Source organism: Muscardinus avellanarius, assembly GCF_963383645.1.
Source record: "Muscardinus avellanarius genome assembly, chromosome: 16".
Lineage (NCBI taxonomy): Eukaryota > Metazoa > Chordata > Mammalia > Rodentia > Gliridae > Muscardinus > Muscardinus avellanarius.
This window is the reverse complement of record NC_137802.1, coordinates 58,276,228-58,294,330: the sequence shown is the minus strand read 5'-3', so window position 1 is coordinate 58,294,330 and position 18,103 is coordinate 58,276,228. Positions and strand designations below refer to the sequence as shown.

The following is an 18,103-nucleotide window of genomic DNA, read 5'->3' as shown; positions in this document are numbered from 1 at the left end:
CCGACCAGAATAGCTTTTCAAGGAGAGAAATTCTCATGACTTCTGGACATACCGGGATGGACATAAAGTTAGGCAGAGCCAGTGCAGGCCATGTGAGCACAGGGAGGAGGAGAGAATTCTACTTTTGTTTATAAACAGATTTAGACCTTCAAAGCAGTTCCTACTTCTTAGAGGGATTCAGGAACATGAGGGATTTTTTTCCCCAGGGTCTGAGTTCCCAGCACTAATAGTTTACTAGTTGAGGTTAAAACACACCCCAGCTGTCTGACCACGACCTGCCCCTGCACACATGGAGCCCACACCCCGGGTGCACGGGCCAGTTAGAGGTAGTGAGTAGTCCCTCCTGCCATACCACAAGGTCCTGGCACTCACCACACGTCTGCCTTCCTCCCGTAGCCCTCGCCGCTGATCACCTCAGGGCTCATCCAGTAAGGAGTGCCAGTGACAGAGCGCATGCCTGTCCCCGACATGCAGATGGTCTGCAGGCGCTTGCTGGCCCCGAAGTCCCCCAGCTTCACATTCCCAGCAGAGTCCCGGAGGATGTTGGCTCCTAAAGCATAAGGGCAGAGGCTATCACCTTGACCCTCTTGCAATTTCTACCATCCTCCCTCCCAGGTCATGGAGAGCTGCTGGGAGGGTGAGGCTAGGGCCGACTCAGGCGCAAGCTGTACACGGCAGGCTGTCCAGGAAGGAGAAATGACCATGTCCGTGGCCTACATGTGCACAGCACTCGATCCAACTGGCTAACCAATCTCCACAGAAATCCTCAAATGGGGGAGCCGCTGGTGTCCCACTTTCCAGAAAGTTCAGAAAGGCTAGGTGGATGGCCCCCCAGTCACTACGTGGTAGACCTGAACCCCCGCCTTGAGGATCACGCCTGCCATGCTCACCCTTGATGTCCCGGTGAACAATCATGTTGCTGTGCAGGTAGGACATGCCCTCCAGGATCTGCCGGGTATACTTGCGGGTCACGTTCTCTGTCAGCGCTCCATAGGCCTTCAGCTGGTCTTTCACCGAGCCCTATCAGCCACAAGGAGTCAGAGGGAGCCCTCAGTGGATGGCTGTGGGGGGCAAGGCTATCTCTAGCCTCCAGCACTGCAGCAAAGCAGTGATTCATTCAAGTGCCATTTGTAATGTGTTGAGCACTTTGCCAAGATCTACCCAGCAGCTTGGAGAAAAGCACAAATAGTCCTTCCCTCAAGCTACAGATGCCCCAAGTGCAGAAGGGCCTCTGCTCCAGGGTGAGGAACAGCCCTCAATGCGGACCTTAGGTGAGGCTGGCTGGGCCATTCCCACCCCTACGCTCCCTGCAGCCAAAGGCCCGGCCCCTCCCTCTAGCTCTCGCCATCACCCACAGCTCCTCTAAGCCTCTGGAGCCTGAGGGTCAGGCCAAGGGAGGCTCTCCGTCCAGCCCCAGCCCTTCTTCTGTGTCGGTCTCACACACACTCAAGGGGCACATACCCCTGGCATGTACTCCATGAAGATGGTCAGAGTCTTCTCCGCGCGGTCTCGCAGGCAGCCGTAGTACTGCACAATGCGCTCGTGCTGCAAGTTCTTCAGCAGCTGGATCTCGCACTCCAGAGCACTCACCTCCTAAGGAAGAGCCGGGGTCACCTGGGCACGCAGGGCCTGGGCCTGCCTGCCATGACCAGCTCCGCTGGCCTCGTCTGTGCTGTCTCGGGAACATCCGCTGGAGAACAGAGGGCTTCTGGGATGCAGCTCTCCCAGGTGGGAAGAGGGTGTTAGAGAGGGGAGGAAGTGCAGGAGCTTAATGAAACTACTGTGTGTGTCCACTCAGACTGAGCTGTCAGCCACACGATTCCTCCTCTAGAGTTAGGTCAAGAGAGTCCCCACAGTTCCTTCCTGGGCCGAGGTGGGGAGAGGGGCCAGGGGGTAGCCTTGTGGCCCTGGTCTTTACCTCTTGGTTTGGGCGGCTTGGTTCTGTAGTTATGGGCTCAGTTCCTCCCCAAGGAGCTCAGTGCTCTTTGGACCAAGGGAAGGGACAGTTCCCTTCACCCCATGGCCAGGGTGGACAGTGAGGAAACTTAAGAGGAAAAATGATGGGGAGGCAACCTGTAGCACCTTGAGTAATGACTCTGTACGGTGATAAAACATGCATTTTTGTCGAAGAGGAGAACTGGAGGTCAGAGCAGGGGAAGGCAGTACCTTGCTTGTCTCAGGACTATCCGGGTCAAATTGGACCTGCTTGGAAGCAAGTTCGCGTCCTGTGTCCACATCATAGCATAAATAGACCCTGCCGAAGGCGCCCTGGCCCAGGAGCTTCCCCCGGCGCCAATTTATGGGGGCACTAGGAGCTACAGGAGGACAGCAGGAAAGAGTGTTAGGCTGTGCATGTTGCTTATGGACACCCTTAATCTTGGGACCCTGGTGCAGGCTCTCCATACCCAGCGCCATCCCTCTCAGTTCAGTATCTCCACCCCCTCAGGAGCAGGCCCCGGGTCCCGCTTACTGAGACCTTAGAGTCAGGGGAGGCCGAGGACGGCTGAGGCCATGGCAATGCTCTTCTGCACTGATCACATGCCTTTACTGCCAAAGCTTCTAAGTATCTTAATATGGCAGGGATTAAGAGTATGTTCTTCAGGGGTTTTTTCTTTTCTTTCTTTCTTTCTTTTTTTTTTTTTTTTGTGTGTGTATGCGTGGTAGTAGAGATTGAACTCAGGATTCCCTACCTCTAAGCTACATTTCTAGCCTTGTTTTACTTTTTATTTGCAAACAGAGTCTCACAAATTTTCTGAGTGCCTCCCTAAGTTGCTGAGGCTGGCCTCAAACCTGTGGTCCTCCTGTCTCAGCCTCTCAAGTACAGGTATTATAGATGTGTGCCACCATACCTGGCTGCTCTTCAGTTTTGAACTAAAAAGCAGAGAGGAGAAGCGGTGTGTCGTACAGACTGGAGGCAGGCCAGGCGTGCTGCCCTCCAAGGTTCTCCCTGTGGAGGACGGGCCAGCGCAGCAGGACGCTGAGCTAAAGCATCCCAGTGCCCCCCACAGCTCCCTTGGGGCCCTGGTGTCTCCTCCTGGCCAGGGACACTGCTCACACTTGGTTGGCACACTCCTCTCCTGAACTGAGAGGGCATTCTCGCTGTCCGCACTCCGCAGGCGCCCGCGGGGGTCCAGGTACTGCATGGCCAGACCCATGTTCTCGCCATTTGTGCTTAGGGAGCGGCTGGAGGGCACCAGAGTGAACAGGTTGCCTTGATGACGCCGTATTCGGGGAAATGTTCTTCTGCCTGAAAGGGTACGAGGGTCACAAAAGCACATCAGATGGGCGGCCACACGAATGGACATGCAAATCAGGGTGGAGAGATAGATAACACCCACTTGGACCCATCCCGTCTATCCCTCCACCTCACTCAGGAGGAAAGGCTGCTGTCTAAGTACCCCAAGAATCCAGGCAAAGCAGAAATGAGAAAGTAGCCAGCTCAGCAGGCTGTGCCCTCAGGAAGGCCAGGGCTGGCTCTAAGGCCGACCCAGCTCAAGGCTCCGTTGCCCCGGGCACCCTACTCCTGAGCCGTCACAGCTCCAGGACATCTGCTGCTGCCACACAGCAAACCTCAGAGCATCCCATGGATGGCACAGTGCCCCCAGCAGCAGCCTCTTGGTCCACAAATTCCATATTCCCTATCTGGTTAGTTCTCAATCTCTCTTGCCTCAAGTCTGAGAGGCACAATTCCACAGAATTAAAGGAGAATGAGGAGCCTAGAGGGCTGTGAGGTGCGCGTCCCCTCGCAAAGGGAGAGCATTAAGCAGGGCCTTTCTCAAGGCAGCCAGCAGGGGGCAATGTGGAGGTGCACTCACCGTCATTGTAGTCCTTGTGGTGCACAGACACGTGGTAGCGTCGGGGATAGGTCCCACCTTTGACCCCTTTGTCATAGAGCTGGGTTTCCCGATCTAAGTAAGAGAGGGGTCACTGGCTGCTGGGTAGGTCAAAGTAAGTGAGCCACTTTGGCCCCAGATCATCTGAGACCCTAGATTAGCAGGCACAGGAGAATTTCCACAGAGTCCAGGCATCCCAAGTCAGACCCCTCTGTCACCCCACTCAGACACCCCACAGCACCCGCTCATGGAATTTACCTGAGTACTCCTGTCTGTTGTCTGGAAAGCTCTGGGCTCGGGACATTCGTGATTTCCGGAAGGATGGACTGGAAAGAACAAAGAAGAATCACAAAATAGACCTGAGTTCACTTGCAGAGGAAGCCAGAGGATGAAGAGAAGCAGGGTATCTGTCTGGAAATATCCAAGCTCCAAACTGCCTCCTGCGAGAGCAGGGTGAAAAGCAGCCCCTTCTGAGCCTGGTCTGCTTTCTCCACCTCCCTTCACTAGCCCGAGGCCCGTGGTGACAGGACCCTGTGTGACAACTGGCCTGTCTCAGCTCTACCCTGCATAACCTTCTCCTTTTGCTGTCTTCCCACTTCTGCAACAGGTGAAGCACTGCAAGAGAATCCCTGGCCAGGCACTAAGAAAGGTAACAACGACACTGTAGTTTATAGGTTGCTACTTTCTTTTTACAGAGTGAGCTTTTTCTCATTTAATTCTCACAACTCTGTGAGGTAGAAAATATAATAAAAATAATATTAGAGCAGGTGTTAATTACAGTGCAGCTGTGGGCTATTATCACTGTCTCAGACATTGCTATTTACTTGCCCAAGGATACATCTAGGAAGCAGAAGATCACACCCAGGTCTGTAACCCCAGAGTCTGTGTTCCTGCCACCATGCCAGGCATCTTCCTTTCAGACTAATCACCACCATCCAATTTTAGAGGCAGGGGAGACTGGAGAACCAAAAAGTGCAGAGACTTGTCTGTGCCGTGGATCTTGTCCTTCCCTAGGTCCCAGGGGAAGAAGAGGAGAGTCCTGAGCTCAGATGATTCTGGCCTCAATAAGTCAGTTCCCATCACTGGGTTTCACTCCCCAGAAGAAAGCAAAGCAGAGACAGAGGAAATATCCAAGAACAGAGAAGTGGGTCAGTTTACCTATCCTTCCTAGCACCCCCCTGAATGACCCTTTCCCTGACAAGCAAGTAGCCTTTAAAGGGGCCATAGGTCAGAAACTCTCCAGGCAGGAACTCGGGGGACTGCCCCTTACTTCCCAACTACCAAACCTCTGTGCTCCCTTCCCACCCAAAGCTTAGGACATAGTCCCTGTCCTGGTGGGTCAACTCTGCCCTGTACCTGTGCCTCCAGCCCCCCTGGTGGGAGAGCAAGCCCAAAACAAGGCTACATGCTAGAATCAACAAGGAACTATAACTATTCTGTCACATCCAGGGGGAAGACAATGCTTCCCAGTGCCCAGGTCTATTAATTACTTTACTTATTTTGTGGTATTGGGGAAGTGAATCCACAGGCACTCTACCTGAGTGCTCAGGTCTATTAGAAAAGACAAATCGTACAAATTTAGCTTCAGTCACAAGATCAGTACCCACATAAACATACATATATGCATACATACACACAAAGAAAGAAAGAAAGAAAGAAAGAAAGAAAGAAAGAAAGAAAGAAAGAAAGAAAGAAAAAGGAAGACAGGAGAAAGAAAACCCAAACCTGCTCATTAGTCTCTGACCTTATCCCTAAGCCTGGCCAGAGATGATCATTATGCGGCAGGGTGAGGGGCACTGGATTAGTGCTCAGGCCTGCTCCAGAGAGCCATCTGCTACCTAAAACACAGCTCCTGTTTTCTCCTACAGTGTAAGAATAGGATTCCACACCACACAGTGGTGTGATACAGTAGGCTGCCTGAATATTGTTTCCTGATTTTCATAAAATGAAAGTAAACCCATGGATGAGAATTCTCTCTCCCCAAACTTCAATAATCCATTGTTTCTCAGCTGGATTACAGCAATTAGGCCAAAAAAAAAAAAAAAAAGCACAAGAATAGCTTGTGCTACTCTTAAGCAGAAAGTCACAACATATAAAGCACTTAGAACAACACAGCAAGCACTTAATAATAAGTGAACTACTATTTTACAAGCTATTATTATATTCATTTTATTATGCAAACAAAACTTGTTGTGGCATTTGGGAAATTAAGGAGAGGGCTTTCCCAGAAGCATGTGTTTTTAACCCTGGGACTATGACTATGGCTAGATAAAGACACATGATACCTAACATGATTTTCTCAACCCATCAGTTCAAAAAATACCTATGCATTCACCATGAAGCTACCCACAGCCCCGTACCTGTCTGCTGACCTGTCCAAGGATTGGCAGCTTCCTGACAAGGAATTTTCAGCACTGCTCAGGGGATCCAGCATCTGTAAGGCAAATCATTCAATACAAACCTAGTCTCAACCCAAATCTCAGGCAGCCAGGTGACCAAGGCTTTATGACCCAGTGGGGACCAGCACATGGTCCTCTTTGTCAAAATATGAAAGTAGTCTTTGCCTCCCCATACAGTGGGAATAATGGCTAGTAAGGTACCACTTTCCCACATTGTTTTGGTTGTTTGTTTGTGGGTCTGGGATAGAACCCAGGAGCATTTGACCTCCGAGCTACACCCCCTGCCCAATTTTTTATTCTTTATTTTGAAACAGGATCTCACTGAGTTGCAGAGGGCCTCACTAAATAGCTGAGGCTGTCCATGAACAGCAATCCTCCAGTGTCAGCCTCCCAAATGCTGGGATTACAAGCGTGTGCCACCACAGCTGGCTCTTTATTTTTATTATTATTATTATTATTATTATTATTATTATTATTATTTTTTTTTTTTTTTTTTTTGTATGTGGTACTGGGGTTCCTGGAAACCCTTCTACCTCCGGGCTATTCTCCCAGACCTATTTTATATTTTATTTGGAAACAGGGACTCTTAAGCCAGCAAGACTGGCTTCGAACCTGTGCAATCCTCCTATCTCCGCCTCCCAAGCGCAGGGATTACAAGCGTGCATCACCATGCCCGGCCTTTATTCTTTATTTTGAAACAGTCTCACTGAGTTGCAAAGGGCCTAAGTAGCTGAGGCTGTCCATTCTCAGCCTCCCGAATGTTGGGATTACAAGTGTGCACCACCACGCCCGGCTCCCACATAGTTTGAAGGCAAGTTTCCAGGAGGGAGATGAGTGCTTGGCTGGCACCCCAAGAGCTCTGGGGAGAGGCAGAGCAGGGATGCTGCTTTTCACGTTGGCCTTTTCTTGGCTCATCAACACTGGCGCCTGGCACTAGAGATAGTACTGCCTGCAGGGGCTTCCAGGGGGGTTGGGTGGGACCTTAATGCTTCTGTTTACAGTCCATAATTCACACTTTACAAAAAGACAAGTATTGCTTCATTTCACAAATGAGTACTGTAGGTCAAGAAAGGTTAGGATACATGTCTAACATTATAAAACTAGTTAGTACACAGCTGGTACCAGAACAAAAATTTCCCAGTTCCTGGTTCTGATGCAGAATCAATAGGTATCTATATAAATTATTTCTCTGGCCCTTGTCAAATGCAGTAACAAAAAGCCTCCAGAATAGGGTTTTTTTCCAACTAGCCCCTGAAGGTCTTCCCCTTCATTTTTTCTGCAAAGGGTTAGGGTCTTCAATTTCAGAACACAGTTATCCTTTGATATTCATGGGGGATTGGTTCCAGGTTCCACTCTTTCTGTGGTATTGGGGATTGCACCCAGGGGCATTCTATCTCCAAGCTACACCCCCTAGCCCAATTTTATTTTATTTTATTTTGAAACAAGTTCTTACTAAGTTGTTGAGAGTGTGACTCCTTGCTGAGGCTGTCCTCAAACCTATGCTCCTCCTGTCTTAGCTTCCCAAGTACTGGGATTACAAAGCAGGTGCCACTAGGCCCAGCCAGGTTCCCTTTTAAAATTCATGTACACTCAGCTGGGCATGCACACTTGTAACCCCAGCGCTTGGGAGGCTGAGACAGGAGGACCACACAGGTTTGAGCCAGACTCATGTATACTCAAGTCCTTTATATGAGGTGACATATCTGCACATGACACACGCATATCCTCCCATGTACTTTAAATAATCTCTAAATTACTTTCTTTTTTGGTGTATGTGGTACTGGAGGTAGAACCCAGGGGCTTTTCTACCTCCGGGTTATACTCCCAAACCTATTTTATACTTTATTTGGAAACAGGATCTCATTAAGTTGCTGAGAGCCTCACTAAGTAGCTGAGGCTGGCTTCAAACCTGTGCGATCCTCCTGTCTCAGCCTCCCAAACCCAGGGATTATAAGCGTGCGCTACCATGCCTGGCTTCTAAATTACTTATAATACATGATATAATTAAATGCTATGTAAATAGTTGTTATGCTGTATTGTTTAGATAATGACAAGACAAAAAGTGTACATGTTCAATACAGTAGAGAAACAATATTTTTTCTGAGCATTTTTAATCTGCAATTGGTTAAATCTACAGATGCAGAACCCACAAACACAGAGGGCTTACTGTATTAGTTATCTAAGCTCCAGAGCCAGGTGTGGTGGCACACTTGTAATCCCAGCATTTGGGAGGTAGAGAGTAGAGGATCGCAGTTCACATACAGTTTTAGCTACTTAGGCCCTTTGCAACACAGTGAGACCCTGTTTCAAAATAAAGAATAGAAAATAGGACTGGGGGTGTAGCTTGGAGGTAGACTGCCCCTGGGTTCCATCCCTAATACCACAAAGAAGAAAAAAAAAACTGACCTCCAAAGTTAAATATTACACTGGGAAGTAAAGTATCTGATTTATGAAAGTTCACTGACATAAAAATTTATTTATTTATTTATTTATTTATTTATTATTTATTTTTGTGGTACTGGGGGTGGAACCCAGGGGCTTTTCTTCCTCTGGGCTATATTCCCAGGCCTATTTTATACTTTATTTGGAAACAGGGTCTCACCAAGTAGCTGAGGCTGGCTTCGAACCTGTGCGATCCTCCTGTCTCAGCCTCCCAAGCACAGGGATTACAAGCGTGCGCCACCACACCCAGCCTCATTGACATACAATTTTAAATAATTAATTTCCAACTCAGGTATCTTTTCCTATTTCATACTAGGGTTCATCTCCATCATTATTTCAAAATGCTTTAACTGATATCACATTTTAAAAAACCTGTCAATCAAGTCAAATTAATTTCAAAGTACAATTGCAAATCTTGGTAAGGATACAGGATTTCCCAAAGTGAATGAAACCAAATGGGAAAGAATGCTTCTAATCTATCCAGTGCATGTCTGGCAGTTAGATCAGTTAACAGCAAAGAGAAAATGAATGAGCATAACAACGTGCCAGGTGTGATGATGGAGGAAAAATACCCAAAGTTCAAGAGGGAGAAACTGCTGACTCCTGTGAATGTTTTTGCAAAAACGACCCTTGTTATGACAGTGCTGCATAAGTAAAAGGGGAAGTAAAGGAAGTTACACTGTGCCAGTGTAATTTCTGTTAGAAAATTAAACCAAAAAACTTAACATGAATCATGCTTTATTCATTCTAAAAATTAGAAAGAGATATAAACATTACCTAAATCTGATTAAAGGAAACCAAAATAGTTTATCTTAGTTTCGCTTTTTAAGAAAGTTACAATAGAATGTTCTTTCACTACATACTATGCTGTTTTGGTCCCTGTGAAGTGGCTTTATCTTGAGTGGCCTGCAACCAGGAAAAATTCTGCTCAGCTCAAGGGAAGGAACGTGGGGATGACCTCAGCAGTCCCCAGCTGTCACATTCCTTGGCCTCTTCCTAAAAGTCTATACTCATTAAGAGTCAAATTCTTCCACGCTTTCTAGGGCCAGACAGGAAAAGTAAAAGAAAGAAGAAAAAAACAGACCAGGGCATAGGACCTGGAGAGACCAAGGCGAGGGAACTCATCTGCACTCCCTGGGATTCCATGCCCAGCCGCTCTAGAACAGCAGGGGTTAGAGAAGAGAAGAATCAGCAGAATGCCCAGGAAAGGAAGCTGCCGCTAAGGATCGCCATGCCAAGCATGAATTTATCTGGAAGGCAGGAGTATAAGAGAGTGTAGTATAAAGAGCTTCTCAGAAAGTTTGAATAATGAAAGAAAAGCTACGTGAATAATTTTCTTTGGTAAAATCCTTCTGTTGGACATTTTACTCTCAAGAAATCTTCCCTTCTCAAACCAAAGCCCAGAAACTTATAAGAGCAGATCTTTCTCTTCATAATCAAAGAAAACCTGCTGAAAAGACTAGAATGACACCAGAGACCTTACCCTTTCTGAGTTCACTGAGCAAAATTAGCATTTTTATCAGGTAAATCACTAGAATTAAAAAAAGAAAAAGCCAGGCGTGATGGCACACACTTGTAATCCCAGTACTTGAAAGGTTGAGACAGGAGAATTGCAGGTTCGCAGCCAGCCTCAGCTACTTAGGGAGACCTTGATTCAAAACTAGAGAATAGCCAGGCGGGTGTGGTGGCACAGGCTTGTAATCCCCGCTTGGGAAGTGGAGACAGGAACTTGGGAGGCAGAGAAAGGAGAATTATGCAGGTTCAAAGCCAGCCACACTGGCTTAAGAGACCCTGTTTCCAAATAAAAATATTTTAAAAAATTGGTCTGGGAGTGTACCGGAGGTAGAAGGGCTTCCAGGAACCCCAGTACCACAAAAACAACAACAACAAAAAACCTAGAGAATAAAAATTAGGGCTGGGGGTGTAGCTCAGAGGTACACAGGTATTCAAGGCCAGCCTCAGCAGCACATGGCCTTCCACAATTTAGTGAGAACCTCTTTCAAAATAAAAAAGATAAAATAGGAGCTGACCATGGTGGCGCACGCTTGTAATCCCAGCATTTGGAAGGCTGAGACAGGAGGATCGAGGTTCGTAGACAGCCTCAGCTACTTAGTGAGGCCTCTGCAACTCAAGTGAGACCCAGTTTCAAAATAAAGAATAAAAAATAGGGCTGAGGGTGCAGCTCAGAGGTAGACAGCCGCTGGGTTCCATCCCTAGTACTGCCAAAAAAAAAAAAAAAAAAAAAAAAAAAAAGATAAAATAGGGCTAGGGGTGTAGCTCAAAGGTAGAATGTCCTTGGGTTCAATCACCAGTATCACCAAAAACCAAAAAACAGCTGGGAGTGGTGGTACTTGCTTGTAATCCCAGTACTTGGGAGACTGAGATAGGAGGAAGACCAGTCTCAGTTACTTAGTGATGCCCTCAGCAACTTAGTGAGACCTTGTTTCAAAATAAATTAAAAATAGGGCAGGGTTGTAGCTCAGAGGTAGAATGCTCCTGGGTTCAATCCCCAGTACCAGAAAAATAAATAAATAAATAAATAAATAAATAAATAAATAAATAAATAACAAAAAACTCCAGCTATTAAAATGATAGAGCTGCCATGATGGACACACTCTAAGGTGACCAGTGATTTAGATACAGCTTACTCCCTTTCATTGAGAAATAGCAGTTTGTTCATATGTTAACACTGCTGAAAGGAAGACAGGTGGTCACAAGGAACATCACAAATAGCAGAGTAGTGTTCTGCAAGGAGATCAGTGAGAAGATTTCAGAAGAAACTGGTAAGAGCTCACCCAGTACCAAGGAGGCTAGGTAGGTTAGGTTCCATTTGGAGCAGGAATTAACATCTGACTCCTAAAAAGAAGTAAGCCATGTTTGGGCATGGCTGGTTTATAAAGGAGCTATCAGATGGGGTTCAAAATCCCTCAGTTCTACACCAAGCCCAATGAAAACCCTTGGTTATAACCAGGCCACGTCACACCCCAGGCCTCCGTACTCACGCACTGCTCGCTGGTCTCTGGGATGAATTCCCCCTCACTGTTGATGCTGGTGTAAGACCCTTGCCGGGCAATATGTTGCTGCCGCTCAGGAACATATCCAGGGGGAGGCGAGCTTCTGCCAGGGTTCTGGGAGCCTAGAGCACAGGAAAAGGCTTTTAACAACACAGCCCTGAACACAAGGTTCAAAAAAGCAGGTGTGGATGGAGCCAGCTGGAGATACTGAGCCCTAGAAGTCAGTGGTGTGACTGGAATGGTCTATGGCACCAAAACCTAGCATGCTTCAGCTCCCAGAAGCAAAATCCCTTCCAAATGGGAAGCAAATATGAAAGACAGAACAGGAACTGGAGCACTAGACCAAGAAGCTTCATGCAAAATATGAACCAGAATAAGCCCTATAAAACCCACTTAAGCTGCGACAGGAGGATGGATCTCAGGATCTCAGCTACTTAGTGAGGCCCTCTACCAGTTAGTGAGACCCTGTTTCAAAATAAAAATAAAGGCTGGGAGTGTAGCTCAGAGGTAGAATAACCCTGAGTTCAATCCCCACTACCACACACACACAAAAAGGAACTGATTAAAGAGAAAGAAAAACATTAACTGATGAAATCTCAGACAAGATCCAATTTATCCCCAACAGGAACACTGCCTCTGTGTTTCAGTGTCTGGGGAGAGACCTCCCAGGGTTGAAGTATCCCTGCAGGCCCTGGGACCCTCCTCCCTTCCCCCTCACTAGTCTCCCCTGGTTTTGTAGGGGGGATGGGACTAGCTCTTGAGAGGCCAGTGCTACAGACACAGAGGAGGGAAAATAGCAAAGGTTTTCTGAGCTTTTATTTCCAGCCAGAGACTTTCACTTTTTCCAATCTACACTATGGCCTGCAGAGAGCCAGCCTTGTTATCTGATGGGCAGCAAGCCAGGGGCTATTGTGCACAGGCCCACGGCCTGGAGCAGGAAAGGGAAGTCTCCCCAAACCAATGGCTATCAGAGGAAGCTAATGGAAAAACCAGGAGTTGGCAGAACTGCTCCAGGGTATTTTCAGTTTTGTTTTTATCTTCATTTCAAAATTAGGACCCAATGAGATGCACAACAAGCAGTCAAGAAAAAGTAGGGAGCTGAAGAGGCCAGAATACTGGACTATAAGACTTTGATGGTCATATATTTACCAGCACCCATCACAGTATGCTGATGGCAGAAAGCTCTGCTATGCAAAGCACAACTCTTCCCAGAAGTCTCAGGAGGCAAATGCAGGCTGGGGGAGGGGAGCATGCCCCCCAGAACATCCTTCTCTGGCATTCCAGCCTGATCTTGCTGCTCTAGCTTGAACAGGCCTTTGGTACTAAGGGGCCATCTTAGCATCAGCTGAAGCAGAAGAGCACAGTCCTCTGTTCAGAGTGGCCCACCCGCAGCTTCTCCTGAAGGCCGAAGGCCTTCTACACATAAGAAGCCCCAGGCTTAGACTGCCAACTGTTGGAATTCCCCAGGGTATGCTATGCTTTGCCAGCTCCTTAACTCAGAGAAGCAAAGTCAGAGATAAACTCTTCCTAGGATATGGCTGATTCTTTTGCTCCTACTCTGCTGACTCAAAGCAGAAAGTCAGGGCCTGGGCTTCTGGCCCTTCTCATAGGAGATCCCTCATCAGGAAGCTGATGCAGTCAGGAAGTTGCCTCCACAGGGAGTTCTAGGGCTTTGGGTCAGTGTTAATATGCAGGTCATTGCAAGTACAAAGAGACATTTCTTAATTCTTTACCCTCTTGAAGGATAGAAGAGATGGGAAGGGTGATCAAATCTTTTTTCTTTCTTAATAGAAAACCATAATCAATATTTCTCAAAATACTCACCTTAGATCAGGCTGTGAACAGTGCTTTTCAACATTTTCATCCCATACAACCCTATGTCTTTCAATTTTTAAAATTCCCATTTTATTCCTTTTTTAGAAGTGTTGAGGATTAAACCCAGGGGTATTTTTTCCTCTGAGCTATATCCCCAGTCCTATTTTATTTTTTATTTAGAAACAGGGCCTTGCCGGGCATGGTGGTGTATGCTTATAATCCCCGCACTTGGGAGGCTGAGACAGGAAGATCATGCAGGTTCAAAGCCAGCCTCAGCTGGCTTAAGAGACCCTGTTTTCAAATAAAATATAAACTAGGTCTGGGAGTATAGCCTGGAGGTAGAAGGCTCCTGGGTTCCATCCCCAGTACCACAAAAAATAAATAAATAAAAATAAAAATAAATATAGAAACAGGGTCTTGTTAAGTTGCTGAGAGCTTCACTAAGTTGTTGAGGCTGGCTTTGAACCTATAATCCTCCTGTCTCAGCCTCCAAGTACTGGGATTGCAAGCATGCAACACCACACTGGGAAAAATTCCAATTTTATTCTAAAGTTGCTACTATCATCAATGAGTTTCTGGTCTCATCTAGTATGGAAATAAACCTTTTAGCAGTGAAGGAAGCGGGCCATTTTCTTTCTTTCTTTTTTCTTTTTTTGGTATTGGGGATTGAACCCAAGGACATTCTACCTCTGAGTTACACCTCCACCCTAGTATATTTTTTATGTTGAAACATGGTCTAAGTGGCTGATGCTGTCCTCAAACATGCAATCCGTCTATCTCAGCCTCCCAGGCACTGAGATTACAAGTAAACTGAAAGCCTGGCCACTTTCTTTTCACATGTATGGTCACTTCCTCTGCTATCCTTTCAAAGCTGATTTAGGAATGAAAGTTTGTCCCATACACAGCGCTCTGTCTACTATCCAGCTGTTGCTATAAATTATCTCACCCTTTCCCCATTTCTTTTCTCCCTCTGCCTGAATTTGTCCTTCTCTTCCCTCAGAGGCAGAAGCATCTCTCCTCCTGGCCGGGGTAATATAGCCTTCTATCTGGACTCCCCATTTCAGCACTGCAGGAGCCAGGTTACCACCAGCTCTTCACCTTTACTTGTTAGGGATGGAACTCAGGGGCATTATACCTCCAAGCTACACTCCCGGCCCTGTTTTATTTTTATTTGAAACAGGGTCTCACTAGGTTGATGAGAGTTCCACTACTTGCTGAGGCTGCCTTCAAACCTGTGACCCTCCTGCTTAAGCTTCCTGAGTACTGGGATTACAAGCACGAACCACTAAACCTGACTTTGCTCTTTCCTCTTGAAGCCATCTTTACCTTCCCCTTCACAACCTGCATAGATTTCTAGCCTAATAATGATATCATTACCTCAACTCTGCTGATCCCTTAAGACATTAGAGGGCTGGGGTATAGCTCAGTGGCAAAGTGCTTGCCTTGTAAGTTTAACTCCTTGAGTTTGATACCCAGTACCGAAAAAACAAACAACAACAAAAAAAAATCCAAATAAGCTAAGTACAAGAATCAAACAATGAGCCGGGTTGGTGGCACAAGCTTATAATCCCAGCATTCGGGAGGTTGAGACTGGAGGACTGCGGTTCGTGGACATCTTCAGCTACTTAGTGAGGCCCTGTTTCAAAAAAATTAAGAATAGAGCCGGGTGTGGTGGTGCATACTTGTAATTCCAGTGTTTGGGAGGCTGAGACAGGAGGATCACACAGGTTCGAAGCCAGCCTCAGCTACTTAGTGAGGCTCTCAGGGACTTAGTGAGACCTTGTTTCCAAATAAAGTATATAAAAAAATAGGTCTGGGAGTTTAGCCCAGAGGTAGAAAAGCCCTGAGTTCCGCTCCTAGTAACACACACACACACACACATATAAAAATAAAAAAATAAAAATTAGGTAGAATGCCCCTGGGTTCCATCCTCAGTACAGAAAAAAAAAGGAAAAAAAAGAATCAAACAAACAAAAAAAAACCTTAACCGGGCATGGTGGTACATGCTTGTTATTCTAGTACTTAGGAGGCTGAGACGGGGCATTGCAGTTTGGAGGACAGCCTCAGCAATTTAGCAAGGCCTTCCACGACTTGGTGAGACTGACTGACTGACTTCCTTCCTTTCTCTCTGTCTCTCTGTCTCTGTCTCTCTCTTTGTCTACCCCCCCCACCCGGCCCGTCTCTCTCTTTCTTTATGGTACTGGGAATTATTTTTATTTTGAAACAGGGTCTCCCAAGTACTAGAATTACAAGCATGCACCACCACACCTGGCAAGACTCTGTTTCAAAATAAAAAATAGAATAGGTCTGGGGGTATACCTCAGAGGCAAAATGTTCCTCAGTTCAATCTCCAGTTACACCATCACCACAAAAAAAAAAAAAAAAGAAAAGAAAAGAGAAAAGGAAAGAAGAAGACATCAGAGCCCCCTCCCTTTTTTTTTTTAACTACCAAACTCCTTGAAAGAACTGATTGCTTTTATTCCCCGAGCTTGGGAGGCAGAGACAGGAGGATCGCGCAGGTTCAAAGCCAGCCGCGCGCAGGAGACCCTGTTTCCAAATAAAAATGTAAAAATAGGTCTGGGAGTGTAGCCCGGAGGTAGAAGGGCTTCCAGGAACCCCAGTACCACCAAAAAAATAAATAAATAAATAAAGAACTGATTGTTTGCCTCCTCTCATTTTAGGGGTCCCAGTCGGGCTTGGCTCAGCATGGGAGGAAGTAGCAAGACAAAGAAAAAGATAGTGGGAACAAAAGTAAGCTGGGGTGCAGTAGTGCACAACGGTAATCCCAATATTTGGGAGATTGAGACAGGAGGAATACAAATTTGAGGACAGTCTCAGCAACTTAGCAAGATCCTGTTTCAAAATAAAAAATAAAAAAGACTAGGGGGAGCCCGGTGTGGTGGCACATACTTGTAATCCCAGCATTTGGAAGATTGAGACAGGAGGATCACAGGTTCAAGGCCAGCCTCAGCTACTTAGTGAGGCCCTCTGCAACTTAGTGAGACCCTGTTTCAAAATAGAGACTAATCATAATAATAATTTAAAAAAAAACAGGCTGGGGGTGTAGCTTGGAGGTTGAATGTCCCTGGGTTCAATCCCCAGCACCACCAGAAAAAAAAAAAAAAGACTGGGGGTGTGTGGCTCAGGGGTAGAATGCTCCTTGGTTCAATCCTCAGTACAGAAACAAAAAACAGAACAAAACAAATACAGAAGCAAAGGCACTTAAAAAGTTAGTAGGACAAGCAGGAATGAGAACATGGCTTTAACTGAGAGATGAGTCCTTTAGTTATGGCTTGGCTACATGGATTAAGGGCACCACCCAACTTTCCATAGGCAAAGACAGGCGGAAGGACATCTTCACATAGGGAAATTCCATCCACCTGCCTGGTGATCTCTCCACAGGGAGATTGCCTCTTTTGAGTTAATTCATTACCTAAAGTTTTTTGTTTTGTTTTGTTTTTTGGTGATACTGGGGGTAGAACCCAGGGGCTTTCTACCTGCGGGCTATACTCTCAGACCAATTTTATATTTTATTTAGAAACAGGGTCTCACTATGTTGCTGAGAGCCTCAGCAAGTAGCTGAGGCTGGCTTTGAACCTGTGTGATCCTCCTGTCTCAGCCTCCTTAGTGACGGGATTATAAGCATGCACCACCAGGCCTGGCTATCACCTAAAGTTTTTGTTTGTTTTGTTTTAGCATGAACTAGTGTAATACACAATCTTGCTTGAAAAAATGGAATTTAAGATATGTATATTATGATGGCAAAAATGAAGAGTAAACATGACTAGTTTCAAATATTTGAAAAACTATCATATGAAAGATTTTATCTGTGTTATCTGAGTTGCTCAAGAGAGAAGCACTAGAATAAATTTTTTTCAATTCAATAAAGAATTTCAAATAAACAGATGTAAAAAATTGGATTGAGCTACCCTGTATTTCTCCATCTTGGAAATGTTACAATGAAAACAGAATGACCTGCAAATTGCAGTCTCTCACTATGCAGTTCCAGCTATGTTCATGTTGATGGCAAAGAAGGAGAAAGGAGGATTAGTCTCAGTCTAATCTCAGTCTAATCTCTGTCTGTCTGTCTCTCTCTCTCTCAACACCTGCAAATTCAATCCAATACCATAGTATTTCTTAAGCGTTTAATTTTAGAATCCCTTTACCATTTTAAAACTGAGGATATACACTTCTATACCAACAAGAGAAAAGCATAATAATTTTATTTAATCAAAGTTTCACATGACATAAGAGCCCTCAGAATGAAGATCCAGGGGAGTGTATCCATGTTTTATGCTTAAACACAATGAAGAATGAACAGTGAAACAAATATGACTAGACAAAATAGGTATACCTAATGGTATATTCAGGAAGGAAGCCCAGTAAAACCTCTATTCAAATGCTTCTTGGCCTACATGGCATTCTTTCCTCCTAGGTATGGATCATCACCCTTTCTGGAAGGAAGATCTTGTGATCTACTCTCAAACAAAGCAGGTCAGAGAATTTCTTTATGCCCAACTCTTATAATAGAAAGGCGGAGAAGATAAGAGAGTTGCAGGCTTAAGGCCAAAGTGCAATAATTTAGGGAGACCCCATTTCA

General features: G+C 45.9%; 1 protein-coding gene across 1 annotated transcript in view; it reads right to left on the bottom strand.

Moving 5' to 3' along the window:
• The window catches only part of MAP3K3 (mitogen-activated protein kinase kinase kinase 3), a gene marked incomplete at both ends in the record, with an annotated part of 78,985 nt that overhangs the window by 2,040 nt on the left and 58,842 nt on the right, over nt 1–18,103 (bottom strand). Inside the window, 9 exons of the mRNA XM_080714101.1 lie at nt 373–550; nt 891–1,020; nt 1,462–1,593; nt 2,167–2,315; nt 3,056–3,243; nt 3,812–3,908; nt 4,092–4,159; nt 6,194–6,267; nt 11,677–11,810. Of these exons, the coding sequence (XP_080570227.1) occupies nt 373–550; nt 891–1,020; nt 1,462–1,593; nt 2,167–2,315; nt 3,056–3,243; nt 3,812–3,908; nt 4,092–4,159; nt 6,194–6,267; nt 11,677–11,810 (1,150 nt within the window). The remainder of the gene's footprint in view (nt 1–372; nt 551–890; nt 1,021–1,461; nt 1,594–2,166; nt 2,316–3,055; nt 3,244–3,811; nt 3,909–4,091; nt 4,160–6,193; nt 6,268–11,676; nt 11,811–18,103) is intronic.